Source organism: Astyanax mexicanus, chromosome 17, assembly GCF_023375975.1.
Source record: "Astyanax mexicanus isolate ESR-SI-001 chromosome 17, AstMex3_surface, whole genome shotgun sequence".
Classification (NCBI taxonomy): Eukaryota; Metazoa; Chordata; class Actinopteri; order Characiformes; family Acestrorhamphidae; genus Astyanax; species Astyanax mexicanus.
The window spans coordinates 16449501-16474214 of NC_064424.1; the positions used below are offsets into that span (position 1 = coordinate 16449501).

Sequence of the window (24714 nt, forward strand, 5' to 3'; positions counted from 1 at the left end):
AACGTGCCACTCTTCTAGTTCCTTATTTTCACATCTGTTTTGCAGAAAGCCTTAACAGACAGCATGGAGGCGTTGCTTTGTTGGAATTTATTGATTTTTATGGCGATTTCCATATGTTCTCTTGTTAATGGTGAGTTTATTGGCTTTTGTTTTTGAGATTAAATGCTAATCTGTGTAGACAGCTAGAAACAATAATTTGGATATAACCCTCAAAAATGAGATTTCTCAATCGGTCTTTAAGGGTTATACGTAGGAAAAAGTGCTTCTTGATGATTCTGTGTGATTTAAAACCCTTTAAAAGAATTTTTATTATTATGCAAAACATAACCTCATTCTTTGAGAGATCGTTGAACCCTGTCAGGCACTATGTAGAACACTATTTCACAATCAAGCCAAGAAACATCAGCTTACAGACAGATATTTACATTGATGTTTGTATGCACTTGTCAATAAGTAAGAAAACACAAACATCTTAGGTATAGGAGAGGATATCAGGGGATGTATCATTGCTGGACAAATGTCTTAAACAGTCTTAAAGCATTTAAAATTTACACTATTTCCTGGAGTATTAAATATCATTTAGTGTAAATTAACAGCAATTGTAACTTAATGTAAAAATATAACAAACATATTAAAAAGTGCAGCATCCAAAAAGGGACTTACGTATAACAATTCATAAAGTTTGTTACAGCAATGATCAACCAAAATAATACAGAGTTTTCCCCTGAACCCAAAAGTCAATTCAAGCAAAGACAATGATAATCTGCTTTTCTTTGTCTTAGCCTTGGAGCTACTGTAGTTTCTTTGAAAATGACAGATACAGTCTTTCTCTTGTCTGTTTACACCTTATACCTGTAAAATATATATAAAAAAATACATTTTACTGTATAGTGGTAAATGTTGCATATTGACTTTGACTTTGCTTCTTACTAAGCATGATGAAAAGCAATGGTGGGGGTGGGACAGTGCAGTATTGATTTACTGGATAATTGTGGTGCATGGAGACAATTACAATTCAGAAGATATTTTTGTTTGTAGTTGATGGAAATATTGTATTTGAGACATAGGATGCTGAATTACATTTACATAATCTGCAAAATCTCTTTCCAATAAGGTAGAACGAAGCCACACCCCCTGCCAAACCTTCCCAAGCGTCCTCCACTGCAATTATATATTAATACATTTATTCAGCCACCTTTCCTTTGCTAAAACTGTTAGTTGTTTTACTCTAGTAACTTTAAGCAAGCTTGCATGAAAATTTTCATATACCCCACTACTCATAAGAGAGGTGGAATATCTGCATTTAACAAAACCAGGCAACGTACCAAAGCTAAACTTTGGTTTCATATAATTGATAAATTATTGTACTTTCATTTTCTTTATCTCTATCTTTAACCATGTCTACTGGTCTGTTTTTGTTTAGGTGCTCCATCTGAGTATGAGTGCTCGGACAGTAACCTGAGAGTTAAGGGAGGCACTTTGACTCTTTCTGAGAAATACAATGATGGCAGTATCCTGAGGTACCAATGTCCGGAGGGGTATTACCCATATCCTGTAAAAAAACGTATTTGTACCAATGGCAAGTGGGATCCTGTGCCCAGCAAAAAACCGGTAGAGTGCAAGAGTAAGTCTGACTGTCCAGCTTTTAAACAGATGTTAAAACATAACACCGTGTTTTTCACTCAACAATCTTTTAACATTCTGTTTGTTTAGAGATCACATGTCCTAATCCAAGAGTTCTGGAGAATGGAGAAGTAGAACCCTTTCAGGTGCATTACTATGTAAATGACACAACCTCCTACACATGTCACTCTGATTATTCGTTGCGGGGATCCTCTACACGTATCTGTCAGCTCAATGGCAAGTGGAATGGCAGCACGCCCATTTGTAGTCGCAATTGTAAGTAAAGGCCCTTTCTGGTGATTTAATTCTGCGTATCTGTCTCTTTCTTTTTGTTGCACATAAAAGGTGGCTATCAAGCACCCGTGTTAAAACCCGTGTATTTTTAATTGGCCTCTGTAGGTAATACTGAACAATTATAAAAATTCATTACAACATTCTGTAGAATTTTACCTTAAAAAGACAGCTTGGATCACAGCTGCTTCAGGTTCAGTATGCTGTAAACGGCACTGTGTTACTCTAGCTTTAGCTCCTGAGCTTACTGAAAGCAAAAAAAAATCTAACTTTAAATGAAATATTCAAAATATGTAACAAAGTTTTTTTTTTTTATAAATGATTTATGTTAATGTGCTTGATGTGTGACAGCAACATTTTAAATAAACAGTTTAATGAGTTGTTTTTTGAAAATTTGGGTTTGCATTATGGGTGGACGATATGGCCCTACAATATTCTTGATGTTTTGAAAAACACTGAAAATATTTGGTTTATTTTAAGAATATACTACTGCAACATAATAAATGTTTAAAGTAATTTTATGTAAGTATAACAGTTTCAAGTGTTCAGTGGAAACAAAAAAACTGTAAATCTTTTTATATTTTATTGAGAATGAAATGAAAAAAGTAGAGAAGCAAAAACAAAAAATCCTAAAATACTTAATATTAAGCGCCAAATATGTAGGGCATGCATATGAACTGTAGACAACACAATAGTTGCAAATCAAAATAGACTGCTATCAAGTAAGAATCACAATGTATTGTGTATGATACGATATGACACACTCCTATTTTTGCATATCTGTGTCTAATTATTAATAATATCCAACCCACAGCTGACCACTGCCCTGATCCAGGCACTCCTCCTGGTGCCAGCAGAACAGGCCACATCTTTAACATTGATGACAAAGTCACGTACCGCTGTGATAACAAGCTGAAGCTGCTGGGATCCAGAGAGCGTGTGTGTCAGGATGATGGAACGTGGTCAGGGCAAGAGCCTGAGTGCTATGGTGAGTCTCTGATAGTAGTGCATCACACACAGCCAGAAACTACTCCAATGTATTCCACAGCATACAGTCAGTAGAAGGGTTATATTGAGTGTTTTATTGATGATAGCTTTGATTAATTTCTGTTCATGTTCTTGATTTCATGTTGTAGCTGATTTCACATATGACACCCCAGAAGAAGTTGCACAGGCTTTTGGAGGCACTCTAAAGAATACTCTCACCACTTTCGAGGATAAAGGTACAACAGGATTCACAGTGTAGATTTGTATCGTAATACCAATTTACTGTTATGAGAAAAAAAAACACCAATTAATACATTAACACCTCCTAATAGGTCAGGCTGTGAAGAAAATCAGACTGGAACAGAAAGGAAAGCTCAACATCTACATCGCCCTGGATGCATCTGACAGCATAAATAAAGACGAATTCAATGAGGCAAAGGAGATCATGATAAGGCTCATTGAGAGAGTATGCTGCCATAAAACCCTTCAGTTATTAGACCTAGCGATGCAATGAAATTAATTTGGCTGAATACCGAATACTGAGCACATTTTTTGTTAAAGATTATCATTCATTTTGCCACACATAATACATAGACCATTTTTTTTTTTTGGAAACTCTAATTTGTAAAAAAAAAAAAAAAGATTTAGATTATTCTAGCAGACTAACATTACACAAAAAAAAATCATTACAATTACGTATTAAACATGTATATACATTACATTTATCTTTTTTAATTTTATCATGCATTTCATGCATTTACTTGAGCAGTGCTGTTCTATTCATAAATGTAATGATAAATGTACCTCTATAAATGGCTATTTTACTTATTGATTAGTGCTAGAAAGTCGCATGTAAGTGAAATTTACACAGAGGATTCAGGCAGATGCAGAATCTTGTAATCAGATTCAGGATAAGATAGCTCAGCTAACATTACGATGATTTCCCTAGATCAATATATTTAGTCTAGAAAACATTTACTACCCTTATAAAGCAGAATAGAAATTATTTATTTAGTTTAATTATTGCGAGTAGAGCATACAAATGAACTTAAAATTCCTATTTGTAGGCTCTTTCTGTCAGCCGTTTCCTTCATTCTTTAACAGTGCTGTAAGCACTGCAGGGGAGAGGGGTGAAAAATGCTTTCGTCACAAATTTCAGTCACAAAATTGAATTCAGTGCATCTATATCTATATCAACAGTAATTTTTAGTGTTTGTTTTTGTCGCTTAAAATATGTTAATGGTACTTTTGAGTAGATAATGTTGTTCAGTGTGATTAAGCATCTATTACATTTTTATTTTAATTTTCAGATCAATTTAATTCTAATAATAATTTTCTTCACCTTCATTTTTTTATCAACAGATCAAATACTATGAGGTTTTTCCAAATTATGACATCCTCATTTTTTCTACACATGTGACAAAAATAGTTAACATTACTGATAATTATGTGCTAACCGAAGAAAAAAACAATATCTTCGAAACCATCCAACGTCTGGCAGCCTTTGAATTTGAGGGTGAGTTATTGACCTTCACATAAACATTTTACAAATATGGTACTGAGCTTTTGAAATCAATCAAAAACCATACCATATTAGACATATAGCTTTTATACTTTTAAGATGTGCTGAATATATTTTTTTAATTCACTTTGTAACCCTGTCATGTATTTTTTTGTTTTATTCATACATCATTCAGTAATAATATATTTTAGCTTTTAGTCCATTTCTTCAAACTTTCTTTCTCACACGGTGTACCAATCTCTTCAAATGTGTGTTTTTTTATAATTTGCAGCTAAAGGAGAAAAATCAGGAACAAATATTGAAAAAGCCTATGGAAATATTTTGGAAAGCATGAGTGTGATAAAGGCTATGAATAACACACTCTTCAAAGAAACACAGCATGTCATAATCATGTTCACCGATGGTATCGATTCTGCCTTTGTACACATTTCTATAGTTTAATGTTTCTGTAAAAGTAAATCTTTAATTACTGTTGTATCTCCTTCACTGTGTCTGCAGGTGTTGCTAATATGGGAGGAAACCCAACACACAAGATTAATGAAATTAAACAAATTGTATATGATGGAGATGAATTCAATCGTGAACAGTATCTTGGTAAGCAAGTAAATGAATATACGAAATACAATGTAAAAAATGTATTCCAAAACACAAAACAAACAGATCTTGGGGTAGATATAGAGAAAGCAATAAATGCTATTGTTAAATCATGCTTAATGGAATTCCTGAGTCCTTTAACATAACTTAATCTGTATTCTAGGTTCTACATTTTAGAATTCTATACCAAGTTTTAACATACTCATAAACACGTTTTTTTTTTTTTTTTGATGTAATGTAGGTTTTAGGAAATTGAGCCTAATACCAATTGTAGTGTAACAGTAAACAATACGTCTACGTCACACCACAATGCATAACTATAGGTTGTGTGGATGTACGTTACTGATGTAAATATGGTGATTTTACAGATCTGTATGTGTTTGGAGTGGGTGAGAATGCACATGAAGTAAAAGAGAATGTCAATGAGTGGGTGACAAAAAGAGACAAGGAAAAGCATTTCTTCTTACTCAAGGAAATGAAAGATATGCAAAAAATCCTGGACGAAATGATCGGTATTTCTGTACTTTTAAGACCTGTTGTCTTTATGTAACTCCAAGTGTGACTTTTCATCATTGAGTATTTTAATTATTTAATTGTGGCTATATTACTGTATCTGTGCCTACTTGTTCTCACAGTATGTTCTTTTCTTTAAACGTAGATGAAAGCACTAGTGTGGGTCTGTGTGGACTCTTTAAAACCTACGATGAAAAAAGTGAAAACTATGATCACACAGCATACCCCTGGATGATAAAGTTTTCTTTGAGCGTAAGCATTGCCTCAATAGTCGCTGAAGCAGTCTATTTTGTTTGGGTGAAAGTTAGAGCCAGCAGTTTCTTTAAAATGACATGTTTAAGGTATTCTGTGGTAAAGTCAGCCTTATTTTACCTGGTTTTTGCACACTTTCCTTTATATTGAAATGCTAATGTGTGTTGTGCTGTGTTTTCGTCTTCTAAAGCAGCTAATTAGCTAATGTTAGCATCACAGTTATTCATTGTTTTGGTTTAGCCAGGCTAGTACACACAACCCCAGACAGCAGAAACAGGCTAATTATGGTAAAACAGTACCACTTTCGGCTGTACTTCAGCTTTATATTAGACCTTTAATGATAATGACACAGATTTGCTTTGAATATTTTTGTTTTATTCTAGGACTCTATTGTTGTTGTTTTTACAGCCAAAATGTGCACAGTAAAGCTATGATTTAATTTGAGCAATACAACAAAAGTCTGCTGTGCTAAGCTACCAAGTTAGATTGCATCTCTTCTATATATACATTTTCAGTGATATCTATTTATCATTACCTGCTTTGGAAATATCTTACAAGTTAGGCGCTAAAGACTATGAAGGATATCTGAAGTTAAGTGACTGGTATAAAGAAATGTTCATTGTGTTCCAAATTATTATGTACGTTCCATTTATTTTTTTTCTTAAACAGTGAGTTTAAGTTTTTTTTTTCTACCTGAACAATTATATTACAATGTTAAAGTTATTCCAAGTGGACCTACTGATACTGCATGGCATGTATTTTTTACTGGAATAGTGCAGCCACAGAAAACATGAAGAAAATAGAGGACGCTTAATTTTTTCATAAGAATGCATTCTTTGTTTTGTTTCCGTTTCTGCGACTGTTTTTTGACACAATTTGCAGTGTGGTTTACCTGGATTTGCTGGCTAACAATCTTTGTGAATTATTTTTCTGAACAGTTAGAAATGCACCAGTAATAACTGTACATGCAGACATAAGCAAGTTTACTCTTCCTTTTTTTATCTTCACAGCGTGATGGCAAATTCTCAAACTGCTTAGGATCACTGGTGAATCCAACCTTCATTCTAACCGCAGCTCACTGCTTCAAGTTTGATGATGAACCTGGGAGTATACATTTTCAGAGACCTACAAGTACTGTATACAATCAGAACACAAATATATTTGTATATATTACAAAATGTTTTATTTCGAAAATTAATACAATTTAAATATAGAAAGATGAGTAAACATCTAATAGTATTTTTTTCTTTTAGATGTAAAAGCAAAGAATGTAATGCTTCATCCTAAATACAAAATCACAGAGAAAAAAACTGAGGGAATATCAGAGTACTATGTGTATGATGTGGCTCTTATTGAACTGAAAAAACCTGTAAAAGTGGACATCAATCTGAGGTGAGTGGTGTATTTTAAAGGCAGAACAGGAGGAAAAAGGAAAAATAGTAATAAATAACAGTAATAACAGTATTGTTTTTAGATTTACCACAGTTATAATGTATGTATCAATATTCTATATAGAAATGTCATGGGTAAACATTTGTCCTTCGATTACTTTAGAAATTGAAATTAAACAACAAGTTTTTACCATCACCACTGTAATAAAATCAGGAATGCACTGCAAAATAAGATTTTCAACAAACAATCAAGCATTTAATGTTAAAACTATATTTCATTTATCAAAAAAGCATTTAAAATTGCTACAGTAAGACCCTTTTCTCATATCTCTGTATGACTATTTCAATTTTAGACCTATTTGCATTCCCTGCACTAAGGAGACCAGCGGGGCTCTAAGATTGACTGGCAGTGGTGTGACATGTCAAACACACAGTGAGTTTAAAACCCTTCAGCTTGAAAGAAGAATTATTAAATTGTGTAATTGATACATTTTCCATTAATCAAATTCAATGTGGGCACAACATAAAATGCAGCATAACATATAAATCTAAACATTACTTTATTCTCTTACAGAGGAAATACTGCTAAGTAATGAGTTTGAATATGTGTATTTTATGCAAGCTAAAACAAATCATAAAAATGTTTATCCAAAAAAAAAGGTCCAGCTCAAACTGAAAGACCAGGTAAAATGACTTCTTTTTACTTGGGTTACATTCACAACTTATTTATAAGAAATGTAATAAAATGCTTTTGTGAAAGGTACGAAACTATAGATGTGTCTGTAAAATGTCAGTTCTCTCTATTAAACTGTATTTGGGAGGTACTTTAGGTTGCAGATTTTCAAGTCTTCATGTTTTTTATTTAATGGTTTTTGTCTATTTTAAAATACTTAGGTTTGTTTTAAGTGTACAAATTTGTCACATTCAGTGAGAGTGAACATAGTGTACTTTAATGGTACTTAATTCTATATTGAGGACCATTATATTTTACTGTTGTACTTATACAGTATGTTTATTTCTGATAGTGTAGATGTTTGAGTGTTTCTTGAGAAATCATCTAGCACTTATGCTCCGCTACAAATATAGAAAAACACACATTGTTTTTCACTTTTTTCAGTTGGATGCATGCATAGTAGAAGCTGGAAGGGTTTTAAATGTTTCTCATGAGACTGCAAGGAAACTTATTACAGAAAATTTCCTATGCACTGGAGGACAAGGAAGTACTGATGTGGACGAGCCCTCTTGCAAAGGTAATTCATCATCAAGGATGATCTTAAATGTATAGAAGCACTGGAATGTAATATGATGTGTTTTTCTTTTGTGTTCAAGTATTTTTTTCTTTTAGATAATAAGTCTGATGTATCAGTATGATGTATCAATATAATCAGTACATTGTACAGTGTATCCCTTGGTAGCTTCAGCTTCAGTTGGTGTTTAAAATTTAAAAGTTTAAAAGTTCAATCTCATTCTGTAACAAATCTACTTTAAAAACTACATCTGAAGGGTAGGAAATTGAGCATGTTAGAATTTTAATCTTAAGTGATGAGCTTTGTATTCTAAGGAAGAAATATTGGATTTGTGTCTGCCAACCCCTAAAAAATCAATATCAGTATTAGTATAGGAAAAGCAAAGGGGATTTCATGCCATCATCAACATTAATGTCTTTTTTTGGCATATTTCAACAGGTGAATCTGGTGGTGCCACATTTTTGCAGCAGACGTATCGTGCAGTCCAGGTCAGAAATTAAATCAGCTTTTTTCATCAAATGTATATTTGATGATTAAGGTTTTTATATATAAATCACTTAATTCCTTGTTTAATTAATTAATTATTTGTCACAAAAACAATAACAGAACATTAAAGATTCCTATATATCTGTATTTATAGTTGGGTAACAAATCCAATAAACCTGTGTGTTTACAACCTTATAATCAACTTAATTAAAGAAAATATTAAAGCAATTAAACATACATGTGTATAGGCAGTAATATAAAGCCTCTGTTTATTTGCTATAACAGAATGGTATATTGCTGCCATGCAAATTGTCAATGTATATTTTAATTAATGACTACAGTAATGCAAATGATGCTGTTGTTCTATCTTTAACAGGTTGGAATTGTCAGCTGGGGACTGAAAGATTTGTGCACAGGTCATGTAAATTTAAATATGAAGGAAAAAAACAGAGATTTCCACATAGATCTCTTTAATCCAGAGGTGCAAAAATTCCTTAAAGAATACCTGGGTAATGAAACAAGGCAGTACAATGAGGCACTACATTTTTTGTAAAAAAAAAAAAAAAAAAGTAAATGTGTAAATGTTGTTTGACCTCTTCTCAATACCATGGTCATCATCACAACACTGTTTTTGACCCTCAAATCTTAACAAAATAACTTCATTTTGATCATACTTATGAGACTCCAGACTACTCACAAATCATATTTTTCCAGCTTAATCACTTAATCACTTTATACATACCCCCAGCAATGACAGAGTGAACAGTTATTGGGAAAATTGGAAATTGATGAAAATGCAGTTGACCTAGAGGTGCATCCTGATAATCATTTTCTGTTTCAAAGATGCATTTTGGTTCAATGAAAATATTTAAATTACCTTGATATTTTACAATGAGAGGGTGGTCTGTTTATTAATAGAGTATAAAGAGTTTGAAGGTATAAAAATAATATTATTACTATAATATAACCTTTAAGAGGGTGACCCCTCCCCACACACAAGAAGTGGAGGTTAACACACCTCTGTATGTGTAATAATGTGTTCATTCGGAGAAATTATTGAACAGTGTTACACAGTGTTTATGTTTGTACCAATTTGTAATTTAAACAACTATTTCTGCGGATAAAAAAGGCAAATTATATTGATACTGTCCCACCTTTACCTCAGTCTCTGATCACTCTATATGTATCATTAACTATATGTAATGATATGCCAAAATAAAAGCATTTTGAAAGCTAATTATTACAATGTCTTGTATTCATTTGCATTATTAATTTATATCCATATTAAATTCATATATTATTGTAATACATATTAGACCATAATATGTATAACATAATAGACCAGTAATTTTTTTTTCTATTACTTGTATTGCATACTGTTTAAAATTTGTAACACATTGATCATGAGGTATTACTTTAGGGGAAGGCATAGCAATGCCCACACTTCTATAAGTTGTAAGATGTTATCTTGTGAGTGAGGCTGAACACTGGTCAGTGCCTTGTGACTTATCATATATTGTATGTTTGAGTGAGGCCTGATAGTTGGCGCCAGATGAATAGGCCATTCCATTCCCGAAGTTATGCTGGCATTTAATATTTCTGTATCTACAGGGTCATGTGTGTACAGAGAATATGTCCTAGACAACATTTCCACACACAGTGGACAAGGACCAGGGCATTGCAGTGTTTTACGCAGAACCATTCACATACACACACCTAGGACCCAGTATACCAATGCCAATCATCCAACAGTGCAGGCCGCAGATCTCATTTGTCAGTCCACCTCTCCTCCCACACCTATCTCATTCAATTCATCTACCACATGCATTTTAGGTAATAAAGTAATACAAGTAAAAAAGATACTTGTTTTTGTAGTACATAGCACAGATAACTCTCAGTGTGGTATATGAGGTTATTTGTTCTAATTAAGATCAAATGCCCAACTGTCATTTAAGTCATTAAAGTGTGTATTTTTGTGTATAAGATAAACACTCTTGATGCGACACATCTTTCATTTAAAGCAGTTTTTATATACAGGGGTTGGACAATGAAACACCTGGTTTTAGATGACAATAATTTATTGTCCTGACGGACAGTTCTGGTGAAAACAGGAGAGTTGAGGTGCACATTGAATTCTGCCGTGATTTGGGCAGCCGTGGTTTTATGTTTTTTGGAAACAATCCGGGTTAGCACTCGAACATCCCTTTCAGACAGCTTCCTCTTACAGCGTCCACAGTTAATCCTGTTGGATGTGGTTCATTCTTCTTGGTGGTATGCTGACATTACCCTGGATATCGTGGCTCTTGATACATCACAAAGACTTGCCGTCTCAGTCACAGAGGCACCAGCAGGACGTGCACCAACAATTTGTCCTCTTTTGAACTCTGATATTTTACCCATAATGTTGTGTGCATTGCAATATTTTGAGCAAAACTTACACTGTTAATTGAACCTTCGCACTCTGCTTTTACTGGTGCAATGTGCAGTTAATGAAGATTGGCCACCAGGCTGCTCTAATTTAGCCATGAAACTTCCCATACTAAAATGACACAAATTGGCTAAATTGGACCAGCCATATATATATATATATATATATATATATATATATATATATATATATATATATATATATATATATATATATATAAATTGGTTATAATTTTGCTAAATAAAAACTTTTATTGTGTTCCTGTTATAAAAAGTCTCCAGCAAAAAGTCCAGATGAAGTATCCCTGGTTAAAATGTATGGCTTTTCATACAAGTATGACGTTTGATAGAGAGTGGAAGAAGAATGCACAACCATTTTATTACAGAATTACAAACATCATTTTATTTGTACTCGTCTCTTCTGCGATCTTGAAGAGGATGTCAGGAGAAAAGATTGAAGAGAGACTGCAGGAAGAGTGGAGGAAGGAGAAAAAGTGGATTCAAGAGAGAGGAAAAAGGTTTTAAAGAGAAATAAAACTGGTAAAGATGGAAGGGAATAATTAAGGATGGAGCAGTTAAACCAGTAATTTGAAAAAAAAAATGAAGAAAAGAAGAAGGATATAAAGAAAGAGAAAGAAGGGTAAGAAGCCAATGGAAATGAGTAAAGAGAGAAGATCAGAATGATGCAAAAACTAGAGAAGGAGAAAATGAGGATGGGATAAAAAATAATGGAGAAGAATGCAGAACTGGAAAGACTGGCAGAAAGTAAATGGAAGGCAGAGGTGACAAAAAATTGGAGTAAAGCTCGATAAATTATGGGCATAAAATGATGAGATAGCATGGTGGACGCATGGTGGTTAGCTTCAGGTTGTAGCCTGAATGTTCTGCCTGCTGTGTTTTTCTGGATTGTTCCCTCATTGGCTGGACGCAGCCTGCTTTTCCCTGATTGGCTGGACGCAGCCTGCTTTTCCCTGATTGGCTGGACTGGCCAGATTTATTTGAATAAAGTTGAGCCGGAGGGCGGAGCTGCATTAAACGCAACGCAACCCGGCATGCACCGAGGCATGCAGCGGCTCTCTCCATTGATTTTATGTATGATGTTATTATGATGTTATTTTAGTAAGCAGTCGCTGTTAACTGAAATTATAAGATGTAAAATGTTAACATTGTCTTCCTGGTCTTTCCTAGGCTGTAGCAATGAAGAAACAAAAAACACATATAACAATAACAATATTCTAAAGTTTATTGCAGCATATATATATATATATATATATATATATATATATATATATATATATATATATATATATATATATATATATATATATATATATATATGATTTTACAGCTTGGTCCCCCCCAGTTCAAAATTTCCATCTGCGCCCCTGGTTAAAAACGATTAGCGACAAATCAAGCTTCTATTTCTGGTGGGTTTTTTTGTAGCTGCTTGTGTTTGGAGACTGACTTTTATCACTCTTTCTGACTTCTTTCGCAGTTTCTGTCCAGCGGGTGCTGCTGAGCCCCTTCACCGTCACAAATTACTCACAGGCGGACACACTTCACATTAGCCTTGCGCCAGCCGCGCCAGTCACTAGCCAGGTAGCAAGCTGCACATAATGTCAGACAGTTTTAATGTTGTGGACCAGATTTTGGCGAAGCTATTTGATAGTCTTCCTTACGAAGAAAAACAGCAGGGCAGATCAACTGCTCAGATTATTTTGGTGCAAAAGGTGGGGAAAAGTAACAGGTCTTTTCAGCTGTCCTGGTATGACAAAGTAAGCTGGCTGACTGGAAGTGCTGTAACAAATAAAATGTACTGTTGGCCATGCCCTTTGATGAAACAGTCTCAGTGAGGGTAGAATTTACGTATAAATAAACCAACACATTTTAAGATGTATGCCGAAATTGAGCTTCCCCTCATTAAAAGACCAGCATCCGCCACTGGCATAGAGCAGCAGCAGAAGAGGCATTGGTTTATAGCTGTAGTAATTATCTTATAAATAAATCAGGTTAAACTGCACCTGCACAGCCATTTAGCTGTTCTTTTGAACTTCTGTTTTTGTTCAACAGTTTTCATACAGGTTATAGCTTTTCGGAAAGTTGAAAAAGTACAGCAAGAAAATAAAGTGAACTGGAATAGTTGTAAACTAATAAAAAAAAAACTGAAATCTGTATCATTTGCATTACCTTTCGCACATTATAAATCTGCATTGCGTGTTAGTTGTTACTCCCTGAGAAGACGGAGAAAAACATTGCTGATAATCAGTCTGTGAGGTATGTCACTGAGCCGCTGGTCAATGATCCTCTGTGTTTGATTTGTTGTTAAAAAGTGACCATCAGTCCTGTACCTACTCACGTCTGGTTGTTTATTTCAGAGCTTGTTCAGGGAAATACTTAAAAGACAATGGAGTCAGTGCATTGTTGGAATGTATTTATTTTTGTGATGACTGGCATCTGTTTCCTTGTGAATGGTGAGTTTTTTGCATTTTTCTCAAAGCTTTTTTATGTGTATTTTTGCTTAGTTTAAAAAACATAATTTGAATGAATAATAAAATAAGCTTATCACGGTAAATATTTTTTTCTATGATTAAGAACCTTTTAAAATAATTTATAGTAGTACCTATATGAGGTCTGGAATTTTTCAAGGTCTAGTAAAGTTTTCCATCATACCCTTTGCAAATGACTCTGTAGAATCATTTTTCAACAAAACAACATATTAGCCAAGCTTGTTTAAAGACCACGTAACAGATATCAGAGATAATGTTTCATTGATTTACTTAGAGATGTGGGAAAAGATGATGCAACCTAAAAACAGTTAAACAGTGAGTCAGCATGAAACTTAATCTGTCTGTTGACTTTTCATTGTACATTGCCAGATTTGATCAATATTACATATAATACAACATCAATCTCCAACTATGAAATTGGATTGACTGAGAGAACTGATATTACACATTAATTTACTATTAGCTTTTGCCGGCCTAGTGTTGGAACAATACTTGTGATCGGGCCTTCCTAATTAATGGTTTGGGTACTCAGCCTTTAAACTGGAAAGGAAATGGGATAACATTTAAAATAAATAATTAAAAATAAACATTCTGATTGTTCTCCCACCATTTATCACCGGTTCTGGTTATTTACTGGTTTATTTTGATGTAGGTGGTCCATCTGAACTTCAGTGTTTGGAGACTGTGCATCCGAACATCACGGAGCATCTGAACAACACAGAGAATCTGAACAATACCAACTACCTCAACATCACCACGGGCACCTTTACTCTTTCTAAGCAATACAATGATGGTAGTATCCTGAGGTACCAATGTCCGAAGGGTTATTACCCATATCCTGTAAAAAAACGTAAATGTTCCAGAGGCAAATGGAATCCTGCGCCCACTAGAAAATCAGCAAAGTGCAAGAGTAAGCCTTAACGTTAGATAAGGTAACAAACATAGTGCTGTGTTCTTTTCACTCAGCAATCTTTTTATCTCCTATTTGTTTAGGAATCACATGTCCTAATCCCAATGTTCTGGACAATGGATCTGTGAATCCCTATCAGGTACTTTATTATGTGAATGACATGATCAATTACAGGTGTCACTCCGATCACATACTGCGGGGGTCCCCCACTCGTGTGTGTCAGCTCAATGGCAAGTGGAGTGGCAGCACAGCGATTTGTAGTATTGACTGTAAGTAAAAATCTCTATAGGAGTCTTACTCCTAATATTTGTTTATTTACTTCTGTCATGTGTTACATTAATGGGAAGAAACCAACTGTATTGACACTAGCATGAGCAAGTGATCAGACACAGCAGTGCTGCTGGAGTTTTTAAACATCTCAACGTCACTGCTGGACTGTGGATAATCCACCAACAGTGTTCTGTAGGCAGCATCCTGTGGACAGCATGTGAGCACTGATGAAGGACTAGAGGAAGACCTACACATACTGTGCAGCAACAGATGAGCTTCTGTCCCTGACTTTAAAGATGTCCTTCCGCTAAAATACACTTTTTCTTGTTCTTTGTCAAATACAATAGGTCTCTCTGAGTTGTATATGCATGCTGCACATGAAACTCTTCCTTAACCTCCCTTGACATTGCAAAGACTGTTATTAGTTTAAAACAAACATTTCTAACTGTTGTTAGTCTCACTGCCTCGCAGTGCTGTTAGCAAATCAGAGGCAATATGTTTGCGTGCATGAAGTTTATATGAGCAAGAGGCCTAAAGCAGCGTTAAAATGAATGAAAAAACAATGGAATGAGACTATTCAATCTAGTAACGTCTAGTTTGGCCAGCTAGGTAGAAGTATCTAATACAGTAGATAGTGAGCAGACATAATGTTTAAAAACTACAGCAGCACTGCTGTGTCTGACCCTTTTGAAAAAAAAAAAAGTACATGCAGCATCTCTTTTGTCATATCTGTGTCTAATTATGAATAATACCTAACCAACAGCTCACCACTGCCCTGATCCTGGCATTCCTCCTGGTGCCAGCAGAACAGGCCACATCTTTGACATTGATGACACAGTCTCCTACCGCTGTGATAACAAGCTGACACTGCTGGGGTCCAGAGAGCGTGTGTGTCAGGATGATGGAACGTGGTCAGGGCAAGAGCCTGAGTGCTATGGTATGTCATATGTTATTGTAGTGTCACATCACACACAGCCAGAGATTCTCAACAATAGTCCAACTAGTCCACAGCATACAGTCAGTAACAGGGTTAAAAATGGTGAATGTTCTGTTAATGTTCTTGTTTTCTCATTGTAGCTGATTTCACTTATGACACCCCAGAAGAAGTTGCACAGGCTTTTGGAATCAGTCTGAAGGCTATTCTAAACAGACACAAGCAACAAGGTACAGCGGAGCTTCACAATGTGCACTTATTATAGTTGGTCACCAATTTATTGTTAAAAAAAAAAAAAAAACTATTTTAAACCACACTAATGCTTTAACACTGACCAACAGTTCAGCCTACGAAGAAAGTCAAAGCAAATCTCAACATCTACATCGCACTGGATGCATCTGGCAGCATAGATAAAACGGATTTTGAAGAGGCAAAGAAAATCGTCATGAAGCTCATAGACAAGGTATTTGATTAAAGCCCCTATTTTCCTCTTTTTAAGCTGCCACTGAGGCAACATCACTGGGTAGCCAGAGGAAAGTGCAGCTCCCCAGCTCAGAAACATCATCCAATAGACACCTGTACTAACCAACATCACATTATAACTAATGGGGAGAGAGCAACATCTACCCACAGAGAGTGAGAGCAAGGGCAAGCCCAGGTCAAGGCCAGTGCCCTGGGCAACCCACCCCCCAAGCTGTGCCATCATGTAGGCTTTCTTCACAATAGGCTAAAATGTATTTGCTGCAACAAGACGACGTAAATTGTTGTCAATGATGGCACACTGTTTGAAAAACTCATTTTCATCGTGTTGTTTATAGCCTTACCCTTGTGAAAAGGAAGTATACATAAGAGCATTAAAAGCATGTTCAAATTAGGTAAAGAATAGTAAAAGTGCATTTTCAATTTAATATACTTTATGATAATACACATTAAATATACTTTATCTGTATTTCCATAAAATGTATTTTAAGCAATATGCTTTATATTATATGTTGTGTTAATAGAAAAAAAATATATAGTGGCATTAAATACTGTTTAAAGTGCCAATAAATACTGTTTAAACATTAAGGTGTACACATTAGGTGCATTATTATGTAAAATAGTACATTTACAATATACTTAAATTGTATTAAATAAGGAGTTCTTCATCAGCTTAAGCTGCAGATGTTGTACGAAGCACAATTTAATGCTTTCACGTTGTGTTTAAATATAGCTTACTTACAACGAAAATATACTTAAGTTGCCATAAGTTGTTCCAAAATAGTACATTTCGTACGTCTTTAAGTACATGTTTTAATTTTAAAGTATGTATCTTTCAATGTTAAGTATATTTAAAAATACTTAATACACTTTCCTTTTACAAGGGTAAATACTGTTTTATATTATAGTTCAATGGAATTTTGACCATTTTTCTACTTTATCTGCTTTATTTTTCAATAGGTCAGCTACTATGAAGTCTTTCCAAATTATGAGATCCTTGTTTTTGCTACAGATGTAGCAAGATTAGTTAGCATTGCTGAGGGCAACGGCGAGCTGCATGAAACTGTCAACAATTTAATGGCTTTTAAATATGAAGGTAAGCTTTTGATATGAATTGAATCTTTTATACCATTGTGGTTCAAGTGCAATTTTTAAGTAAAAAAGATTTTAGAAAATAGGTATTTTTAAATATAGTTTAGTTTTGCTGTAAAAGAGGATGGCACCTTTTATATAGAGCCAGACCAGATTTCAAGACACCAAATGTTTGGGGTAAAGCAGTGGTGTGTACATTATTAAATGAGTCATGTTATGTCCTTTATTGCATATACTTTAAATGCCTTGACTGCTTGAAGTCTGCAACTTACAGGCAGCTCCAGTATACTCACTGGTTATACTCTACCAGGCTTTCTATGCCATCGGCTTTTTGTCCTAAGTTAGCTGACAAGTTATTTTATTTTTACTTCAGAATATTAAATTAAAAGCATTATTTTAAGCATTTACCTCATCAATTAAGATGAGTAACCCAGGAAATGGGCAATCATAGGTTGAAGCAAAAATACTCCCACCACCATGCTTTACAGAGGAGGTACTATGTGGCAGTTGTATATGTGGCAGTTTGTTATTCACTTACAGTGTACAATCCTGCTACCAAGCTCGTCTTGATCTGATTTGGACAGATTTCTGAAAACTGTGTACCCTCTCATTTTAATGTGATGTTGTTTTTTATTGGCAGACAGAGGAGCAAAATCAGGAACAAATATTGCTAAAGCCTTCAATGAAATATTGGCAAGCATGAGTAAGGTGAAGGCCACCAATAAAACGCCCTTCAAAGAAACCCATCATGTCATAATCATGTTCACTGATGGTATTGATACTGCCTTTGTACACATTTCTATAGTTTAAAGTTTCTGTAAAAGTGAACCTTTAGTTACTGTTGTATCTCCTTCACTGTGTGTGCAGGTATCACTAATATGGGAGGGGACCCTACACACAAGACTAATGCAATTAAACATGCAGTGTATGATGGAGATGAAGCAAACCGTGAACAATATCTTGGTAAGAAAATCATAAACCATATTTGAATGCACATGCACGCTGGTTTATTGATTGTTATTCTGTTTAATTGTTAAGTTTTTAGGGGTGAGACTGTTCAGGGTTATATGATGAGTGACAGTACATGCTAACACATACATGCTGTCAGACTCATCAGACAGTTGTACCTTTCACATTACACAGAATTTTATCTTGTAATCTTGGAAATCTTTTAGTTGTTGTGATTTGCTTACTACACAACTGATCAAAGTTACAAATGACAAGATATCCACAGTGAGAACAGCAGCTGTACAGTTCTTGGATCACGTCTTTTAGCAGGTAACACATAGCGACTAAAGCCCTATACAGACCCGATTAGTTTACAGGGGGACGTCTGTGAAAAATATTTCACACTTCTACTCAGTGATAGTTTTCAACTAGTCAACTCTTGCACCCAGACTGCAATAAAAAAAAACAGGAGGACCAGTGAGTTTTTAGACTTTCTTGATCACATGACATCACGTTCAGTAGCTCCTCCATTTCCACTCGCCGTTGTGTTTATGTGGATCTCAGTCGAAGCGCACGCCCAATGTGTGATTGTGGTGCATGGCAGTGGACATATAGCTTTTTTTATTAACCACGAGGTGATGAAACTCAGAGGTAAACAAAAACAGTAGGTAATTCAGCCTGTTATGTTCTCAAAGGACGTCTGAGAAAAACACATACATGGTCGTTCCGGACAGGAATAAAATCACAGATTACCCCAGTATGCCCTGAGAAACTAAGCCTGTCCGGATAGGGCTTAAGTCAGTGCTGACTGACCGCCGACCTAAGGCTTTGGTTGGGGATTTCCATATAATACAGAACATCTAGACAAGCTAGATAAATGTAACACAAAACAGAACCACAATCAGCAATCAATCACAATCAGCACAATCAGCAAGGTATATCTGAAAAGAAAAAAAAAACATTCAATTAACACCTTTTATAATTAGTTGGTCAAATAATATGTTTAGTAAAAGTTTAGTAAAAGGGTGCTCAAACTTTTGCATAAGACTCTATATGTGTTGTTTATTTGTCCTTCTGCTTTATGTGGAGTTATGATATATTGTGCTAGAAATTCATCCTGTTATTTTTATTGTAGATCATTTTTTAAGCAATTGCTGTTTATTTTAATGTACATGGCCATTTTTGCAGATCTGTATGTGTTTGGAATGGGTGATGATGTGCAGAAAGAGGATATTAATGAATGGGTGACAAAAAGTCCAAACGGAAAGCACTTCTTCTTACTCCAGAATGTAGAAGATGTGAAAGAGATCTTTGATGAAATGAGTATGATTACTTTTATGTCCTTCTTTTTTCTGTTTTTGTATTAAGCATAGTTTGTTATTGACTTATCCTTGTCTTTTTTTTCCAAAAACAGCATGACTCTTTAAATGATATTTTTTTTAAGACACCATTTCATATCTCCTATTCTAATGCTGCATTCCATTTTCCTCGGATGTTAGAGCTGGGAATTACATCACACCTGAGTTGGCGTATCAGTTAAACTTTCTAATAATTTCACACTACTTTGAAACAGGTAGCAAAAAAGTTTTTAAGAACTAGTTTTACAGTTAATTACCAGTTTTTTTATGCCAAATCCAACCAAAATACTGTATGTTCTACTAGATACTACTGGATTGCTAAAGTTATTATAAGGAGACCAGTCATAATATATATATATGGAAATTTTTATAATGTTTAACCCAACATCTTATTATAAGTCCCACCCATTAACAAAAAGAGCCAGTCAGCTAGCTGGTTGAACAGTGAGTTGAGGAGAGTTGAGTATGAGCGCACTAGTGGGAAAGCTTCCGCTTAATGAGAAAATTTGCACAAGCAAAGTAACCATAAAAAGGGTGATGTTGCACAGCATAAGCATCTGTGAGCTGATGTATCGGAACCGAGTCACTGCTCTTTCCTCCGAGCACGCTGTGATGCTACTCAATGCTACATCAGCAGTTTAAAAAGAGGCGGTGGCTGACTCATTAGGACTACCCCTATCACTAGTAATGCCCCAACACCAGGAGGGTGAAGACAAGCACATGCCTCTTCTGATACATGTGAAAGTCTTCACCCTCCTGGTGTTGGGGCATTACTAGTGATAGGGGTAGTCCTAATGAGTGGGCTGGGTATTTGGCTGTGTCAATTGAGGAGAAAATGGGGGGAAAAAATAGAAATAAACAGAAAAAAAAAGAAATGCTAATAAGCCATATAATACAACTGATTTTACTACTGTAGATGTGTGATGCAGCCATCTTGGATCCTGAATCTGGGGTTAGTGAGGCACTACCAACTTGACAAGTAGGATATCTGACCTGTGTGAGCATTCCAGTTAAAATTTCCAACTTGCAAATTTGAAATGTTGACATCCCAGTTCAAATGAAATGCAGCATACTTCCACTATTCCGACAGCAAACAATTCACTGCTTTGTTGATTGAATGCCTACTTCTGTATCTGCTATTTGTGCATTTATAGAGAATGTGTTTCCTCCATGCATAGATGAAATCAATAGTGTGGGTCTGTGTGGGCTCTACAAAGAAAAAAAAGATCGAGTGGAGCGTGAAGGATACCCTTGGCTGATAAAGTTTTCTGTATCTGTGAGTATCTTCATAATTTTTTGATTTTGTCTGTTTGCAGGCTAAATCTTCTAGAACTATACCTCTTCTAGAAGAACCAGAGACACATACAAATGCAAGTCTATGCAGTTATACTTTTACTTTTTTCCTGTTGTTCCAGCATGAACTTGGCAAAGTCTCAAGCTGCTTAGGATCACTGGTCACTCCAACATTTATTCTAACCGCAGCTCACTGCTTCAAGTTTGAGGATGTTCCTGAGAAAATTCATTTTGAGATACCTAAAAGTACTGTATATAATCAAACATGAATAAATTAATAAAATAAAACTAATCCAATATGACTAAAATAGGTAACTATTTGTAATTTCCTTTTTTTTAGACTTAAACTTAGCAGCAAAGAATTTCATGCTTCATCCTAAATACAAACCCAGAGGAAAAGTGTCTGAGGGAATATCAGAGTACTATGAATATGACGTTGCTCTCATTGAATTAGAAGAACCAATAGAAACTGATAACACTATCAGGTAAGTGCGCTATGTGAATCTCCCTTTTCTGATTTGGGTTAAATACATAAACTGCAGAATCTGCCAGCTACATTCAAAACCTGTTCTAATGGATTCTCTGTATTTCAATCCTAGACCCATTTGCGTTCCCTGCACCAAGGAGACGAGCAAGGCTCTAAGATTATATGGCAGGGGTGTGACGTGCCAAAAACACAGTGAGTTAAACATAGTTTATCCTCAAGGATTTGTTAGCAGACAGAAAATCTAAAGAGATTTACCATTGGTACAGAAATATTACATATATTTTTATTTGTTAAAGCCATAATGGTAAGTTTAATCGTACATGTAAAATGTACATGGTGTAATATGAATATGTTAGCTCAAATAGACAGTGTATAATTACAAATGCAAAATCATAACATTGCCTTCATATGCTTCTGTTTTAGAAGAGGAGCTGCTGAGTAAAGAGCTTGTGAATGCGTTTTTCTTGTCGGCTGAGATGGAAAGTATATTTTTACAACACAATGTCAAGATCAAATTGGGACACAAGGTAAAGTTCCATCTCACTTTGTGTTGTGTTTGAAGATTTCTGATTGGAGTCTGAAGCAGATTTTGAACTTTGGTAAGATTTGAATCAGTGTTCTCAAGTCTCACGCTTTGAGCGTGTGACACACACACCTCAGCGAGTTCACACGCTCACATGCCTCACATGGTATTTCTCACGCTCGCCAATCCATCGGCTGTATATTTTGTTATAATGTACTCTTGTTGAGCCAATCAGAATATAGATCGCCCCCCAATCTCACTCCCACCAAACTTTAAAACTTCAGAGCCCTGATTTGAATCTATGTGATGTAAGAAAGGAATATGTTGTAAAACTTGGAATTAATGTTGCAATCAACTGGACAAAAGGGGTATAAAAAAACAAAGCCTACAGAGCAGAGATCATTTAAAAATGTTAATCATTTGAATTTATTTTTGTCAAGAAATGAAAAGCACACAAATTAGACTGTTCCACATGTGTGACAGGAGTTTTTTCAAAACATTCCGACCAAATCTCACCCTACTTTGACAGCACCCTAGGCTCTGGGACTCAGCAAATGTCATTGATTCAAAGAGCTAAAGGCTATTTAGGATTTAATTTACTAATTACACTGTCTTTTTAGTGTAAAGTAGAGTATGTATTATAAATGAAATTTGAGTATACTAACATATGTAAGATCTAAACCAGTCGATTTTGGAGTGTGGTTACAATGGACACTATATCCCACAATGCAATGAACAATGTAAAGAGAGAGCTACTCACACATGGAAATATAAGAAAAAAAAACTCGTGACGAAAATGGTGAAAGTGAATACAATATAGTATTAGTGTGTAGTACAGATTTAAAACACAGCCATGTTTTTTACAGTAGCTGTTTTAGTGTACTTGTTATTTGAAGCTGCATCAAACTTCTGCAGTTAATAAGAATACTCGAATTATGCACTAAGCATCCCATGTTATATGTTTGACTGTATGTACGTAAAGGACACACTTTGCTTTTCCCTTTCCTCAGAGAGACGCATGCATTGAAGATGCCAAAAATGCTTTAAATATATCCCATGAAAAAGCAAGACTGCTTATTACAGACAATTTCCTGTGCACCGGAGGAGAGGGATATAATCAATTAGACCATGTTTCTTGCAAAGGTAATTTATTATCAATTTTTCGTCAACTTCATGAACACAGATAAAATGTAGAGTACTGTTGGCTTTGAATGTGTAAGTGATTATTATTTTACTATTTGATGTAAATGTAATTATTACACAGTTAATACTCTTATTATGATTCAAGGCATTTTTTCAGTTTGACATTTGTGCCTTTGCAATGTGAACCATTGCTAAGAGTATTTTTTTAAGAAATAAAAAGTTTGTTGTAATTTTGTTTAGGACTTTTAAAAATCATAGAACACCTTAAATCAGGAATAAGCTTTAAAATATTCCCTTTTAAATGTTATGTTACGTTAAATTGAACTACAAAATATAGGACTTTTATTTTGACACATGTTTATGCAAGTTACCATGGTGTAGTAGTGTTAAATAACTTATTAAATAAGTATAATAATGTTTATTCATGTGTGTTCTACTGCCTTAATTCCCCTGGGTTATATCAGAACATGTTTTAAAATTGATAAAAATAGTATGTATAGTAACGTATTTCATGTGTGTCTCACAACTTTATTTATATATATATTGTTTTGCTATGTTTCACATTTACTACACAGAAATGTAATCTAGTATTTGTTCTTTACTTTGTGTCAAATTCATTTGAATTGACTTAAATAAATGCTCCAAATGACTTGGAATACAGAAAAGGTCCAAAATGACCAAAATGTATATTACATTTATCTCACTTTAGGCTGAGGCTAAAAATAAGTGTCCCTAAATAGATTTTTAATGTTGTTTATATGGGATTTTGTCCATAATTAAATGCCTGCCATTATTTAACAGGTGATTCTGGAGGTGCCACATTTGTGCAGCAAACGTATCAGGCTATCCAGGTCAGAATTTAAATCATTGTTTTTCTTCACATTTATAAACTGTAGTAAGAACCTAACACTGCGTTTTCATGAAAAATATTTAAAAGAGATTAAAAAAGGTTAAATGAATAAACATGAAACCCATTAATATAGATATCACAAAGAAATTGTAATATCAGTTGCATCAAGGTCATGCTTTAAAACAGAATTTTAATGATAATGGGTTGATGTGTTATCTTTAATAGGTTGGAGTTGTCAGCTGGGGACTGAAATACCTGTGCTCTGGCGGCTTCAACTGGAAGGAACTTGAAACAGCCAGAGATTTCCACATAGATCTCTTCAATCCAGAAATACAGATTTTCCTTAAAAAATACCTGAGTGATGATCAAAGGGGCCATCCTGTTCATTTTTTGTGAAAAGCAGAGGCGTGTTCTCCTGTAAACATGCTATTTTTCTTTAATATCTTTTTTACTGTAAACTTTTGATCAATGTGACAAAACAAAGAATTTTGAATATACAGCTCTGGAAAGAATTAAGAGACCACTTGAGTTTCTGAATCAGTTTCTCTGATTAACATTGTTGTTTTATTCTATAAACTACGGACAA

At 34.7% G+C, this 24714-nt stretch overlaps 1 protein-coding gene across 1 annotated transcript; it reads left to right on the forward strand.

Annotated features, from left to right (window-relative positions):
* Positions 1–24656, forward strand: LOC103040831 (uncharacterized). Its single transcript, XM_015604577.3, has 35 exons — positions 1–130; positions 1424–1624; positions 1714–1899; positions 2729–2902; positions 3051–3137; positions 3234–3367; positions 4264–4417; positions 4695–4826; positions 4922–5017; positions 5386–5529; positions 5676–5782; positions 6793–6913; positions 7036–7174; positions 7527–7606; positions 7748–7857; positions 8291–8423; positions 8859–8908; positions 9283–9457; positions 14493–14750; positions 14834–15019; positions 15784–15957; positions 16098–16184; positions 16296–16417; positions 17395–17530; positions 18167–18298; positions 18394–18489; positions 19663–19797; positions 21011–21108; positions 21248–21371; positions 21466–21610; positions 21725–21804; positions 22036–22139; positions 23146–23278; positions 24080–24129; positions 24354–24656. The coding sequence occupies exons 1-35, from the start codon at positions 64–66 to the stop codon at positions 24522–24524; spliced, it is 4521 nt and encodes a 1506-aa protein (XP_015460063.3). The 5' UTR covers positions 1–63; the 3' UTR covers positions 24525–24656.
* Positions 24657–24714: the final 58 nt, after the last annotated feature.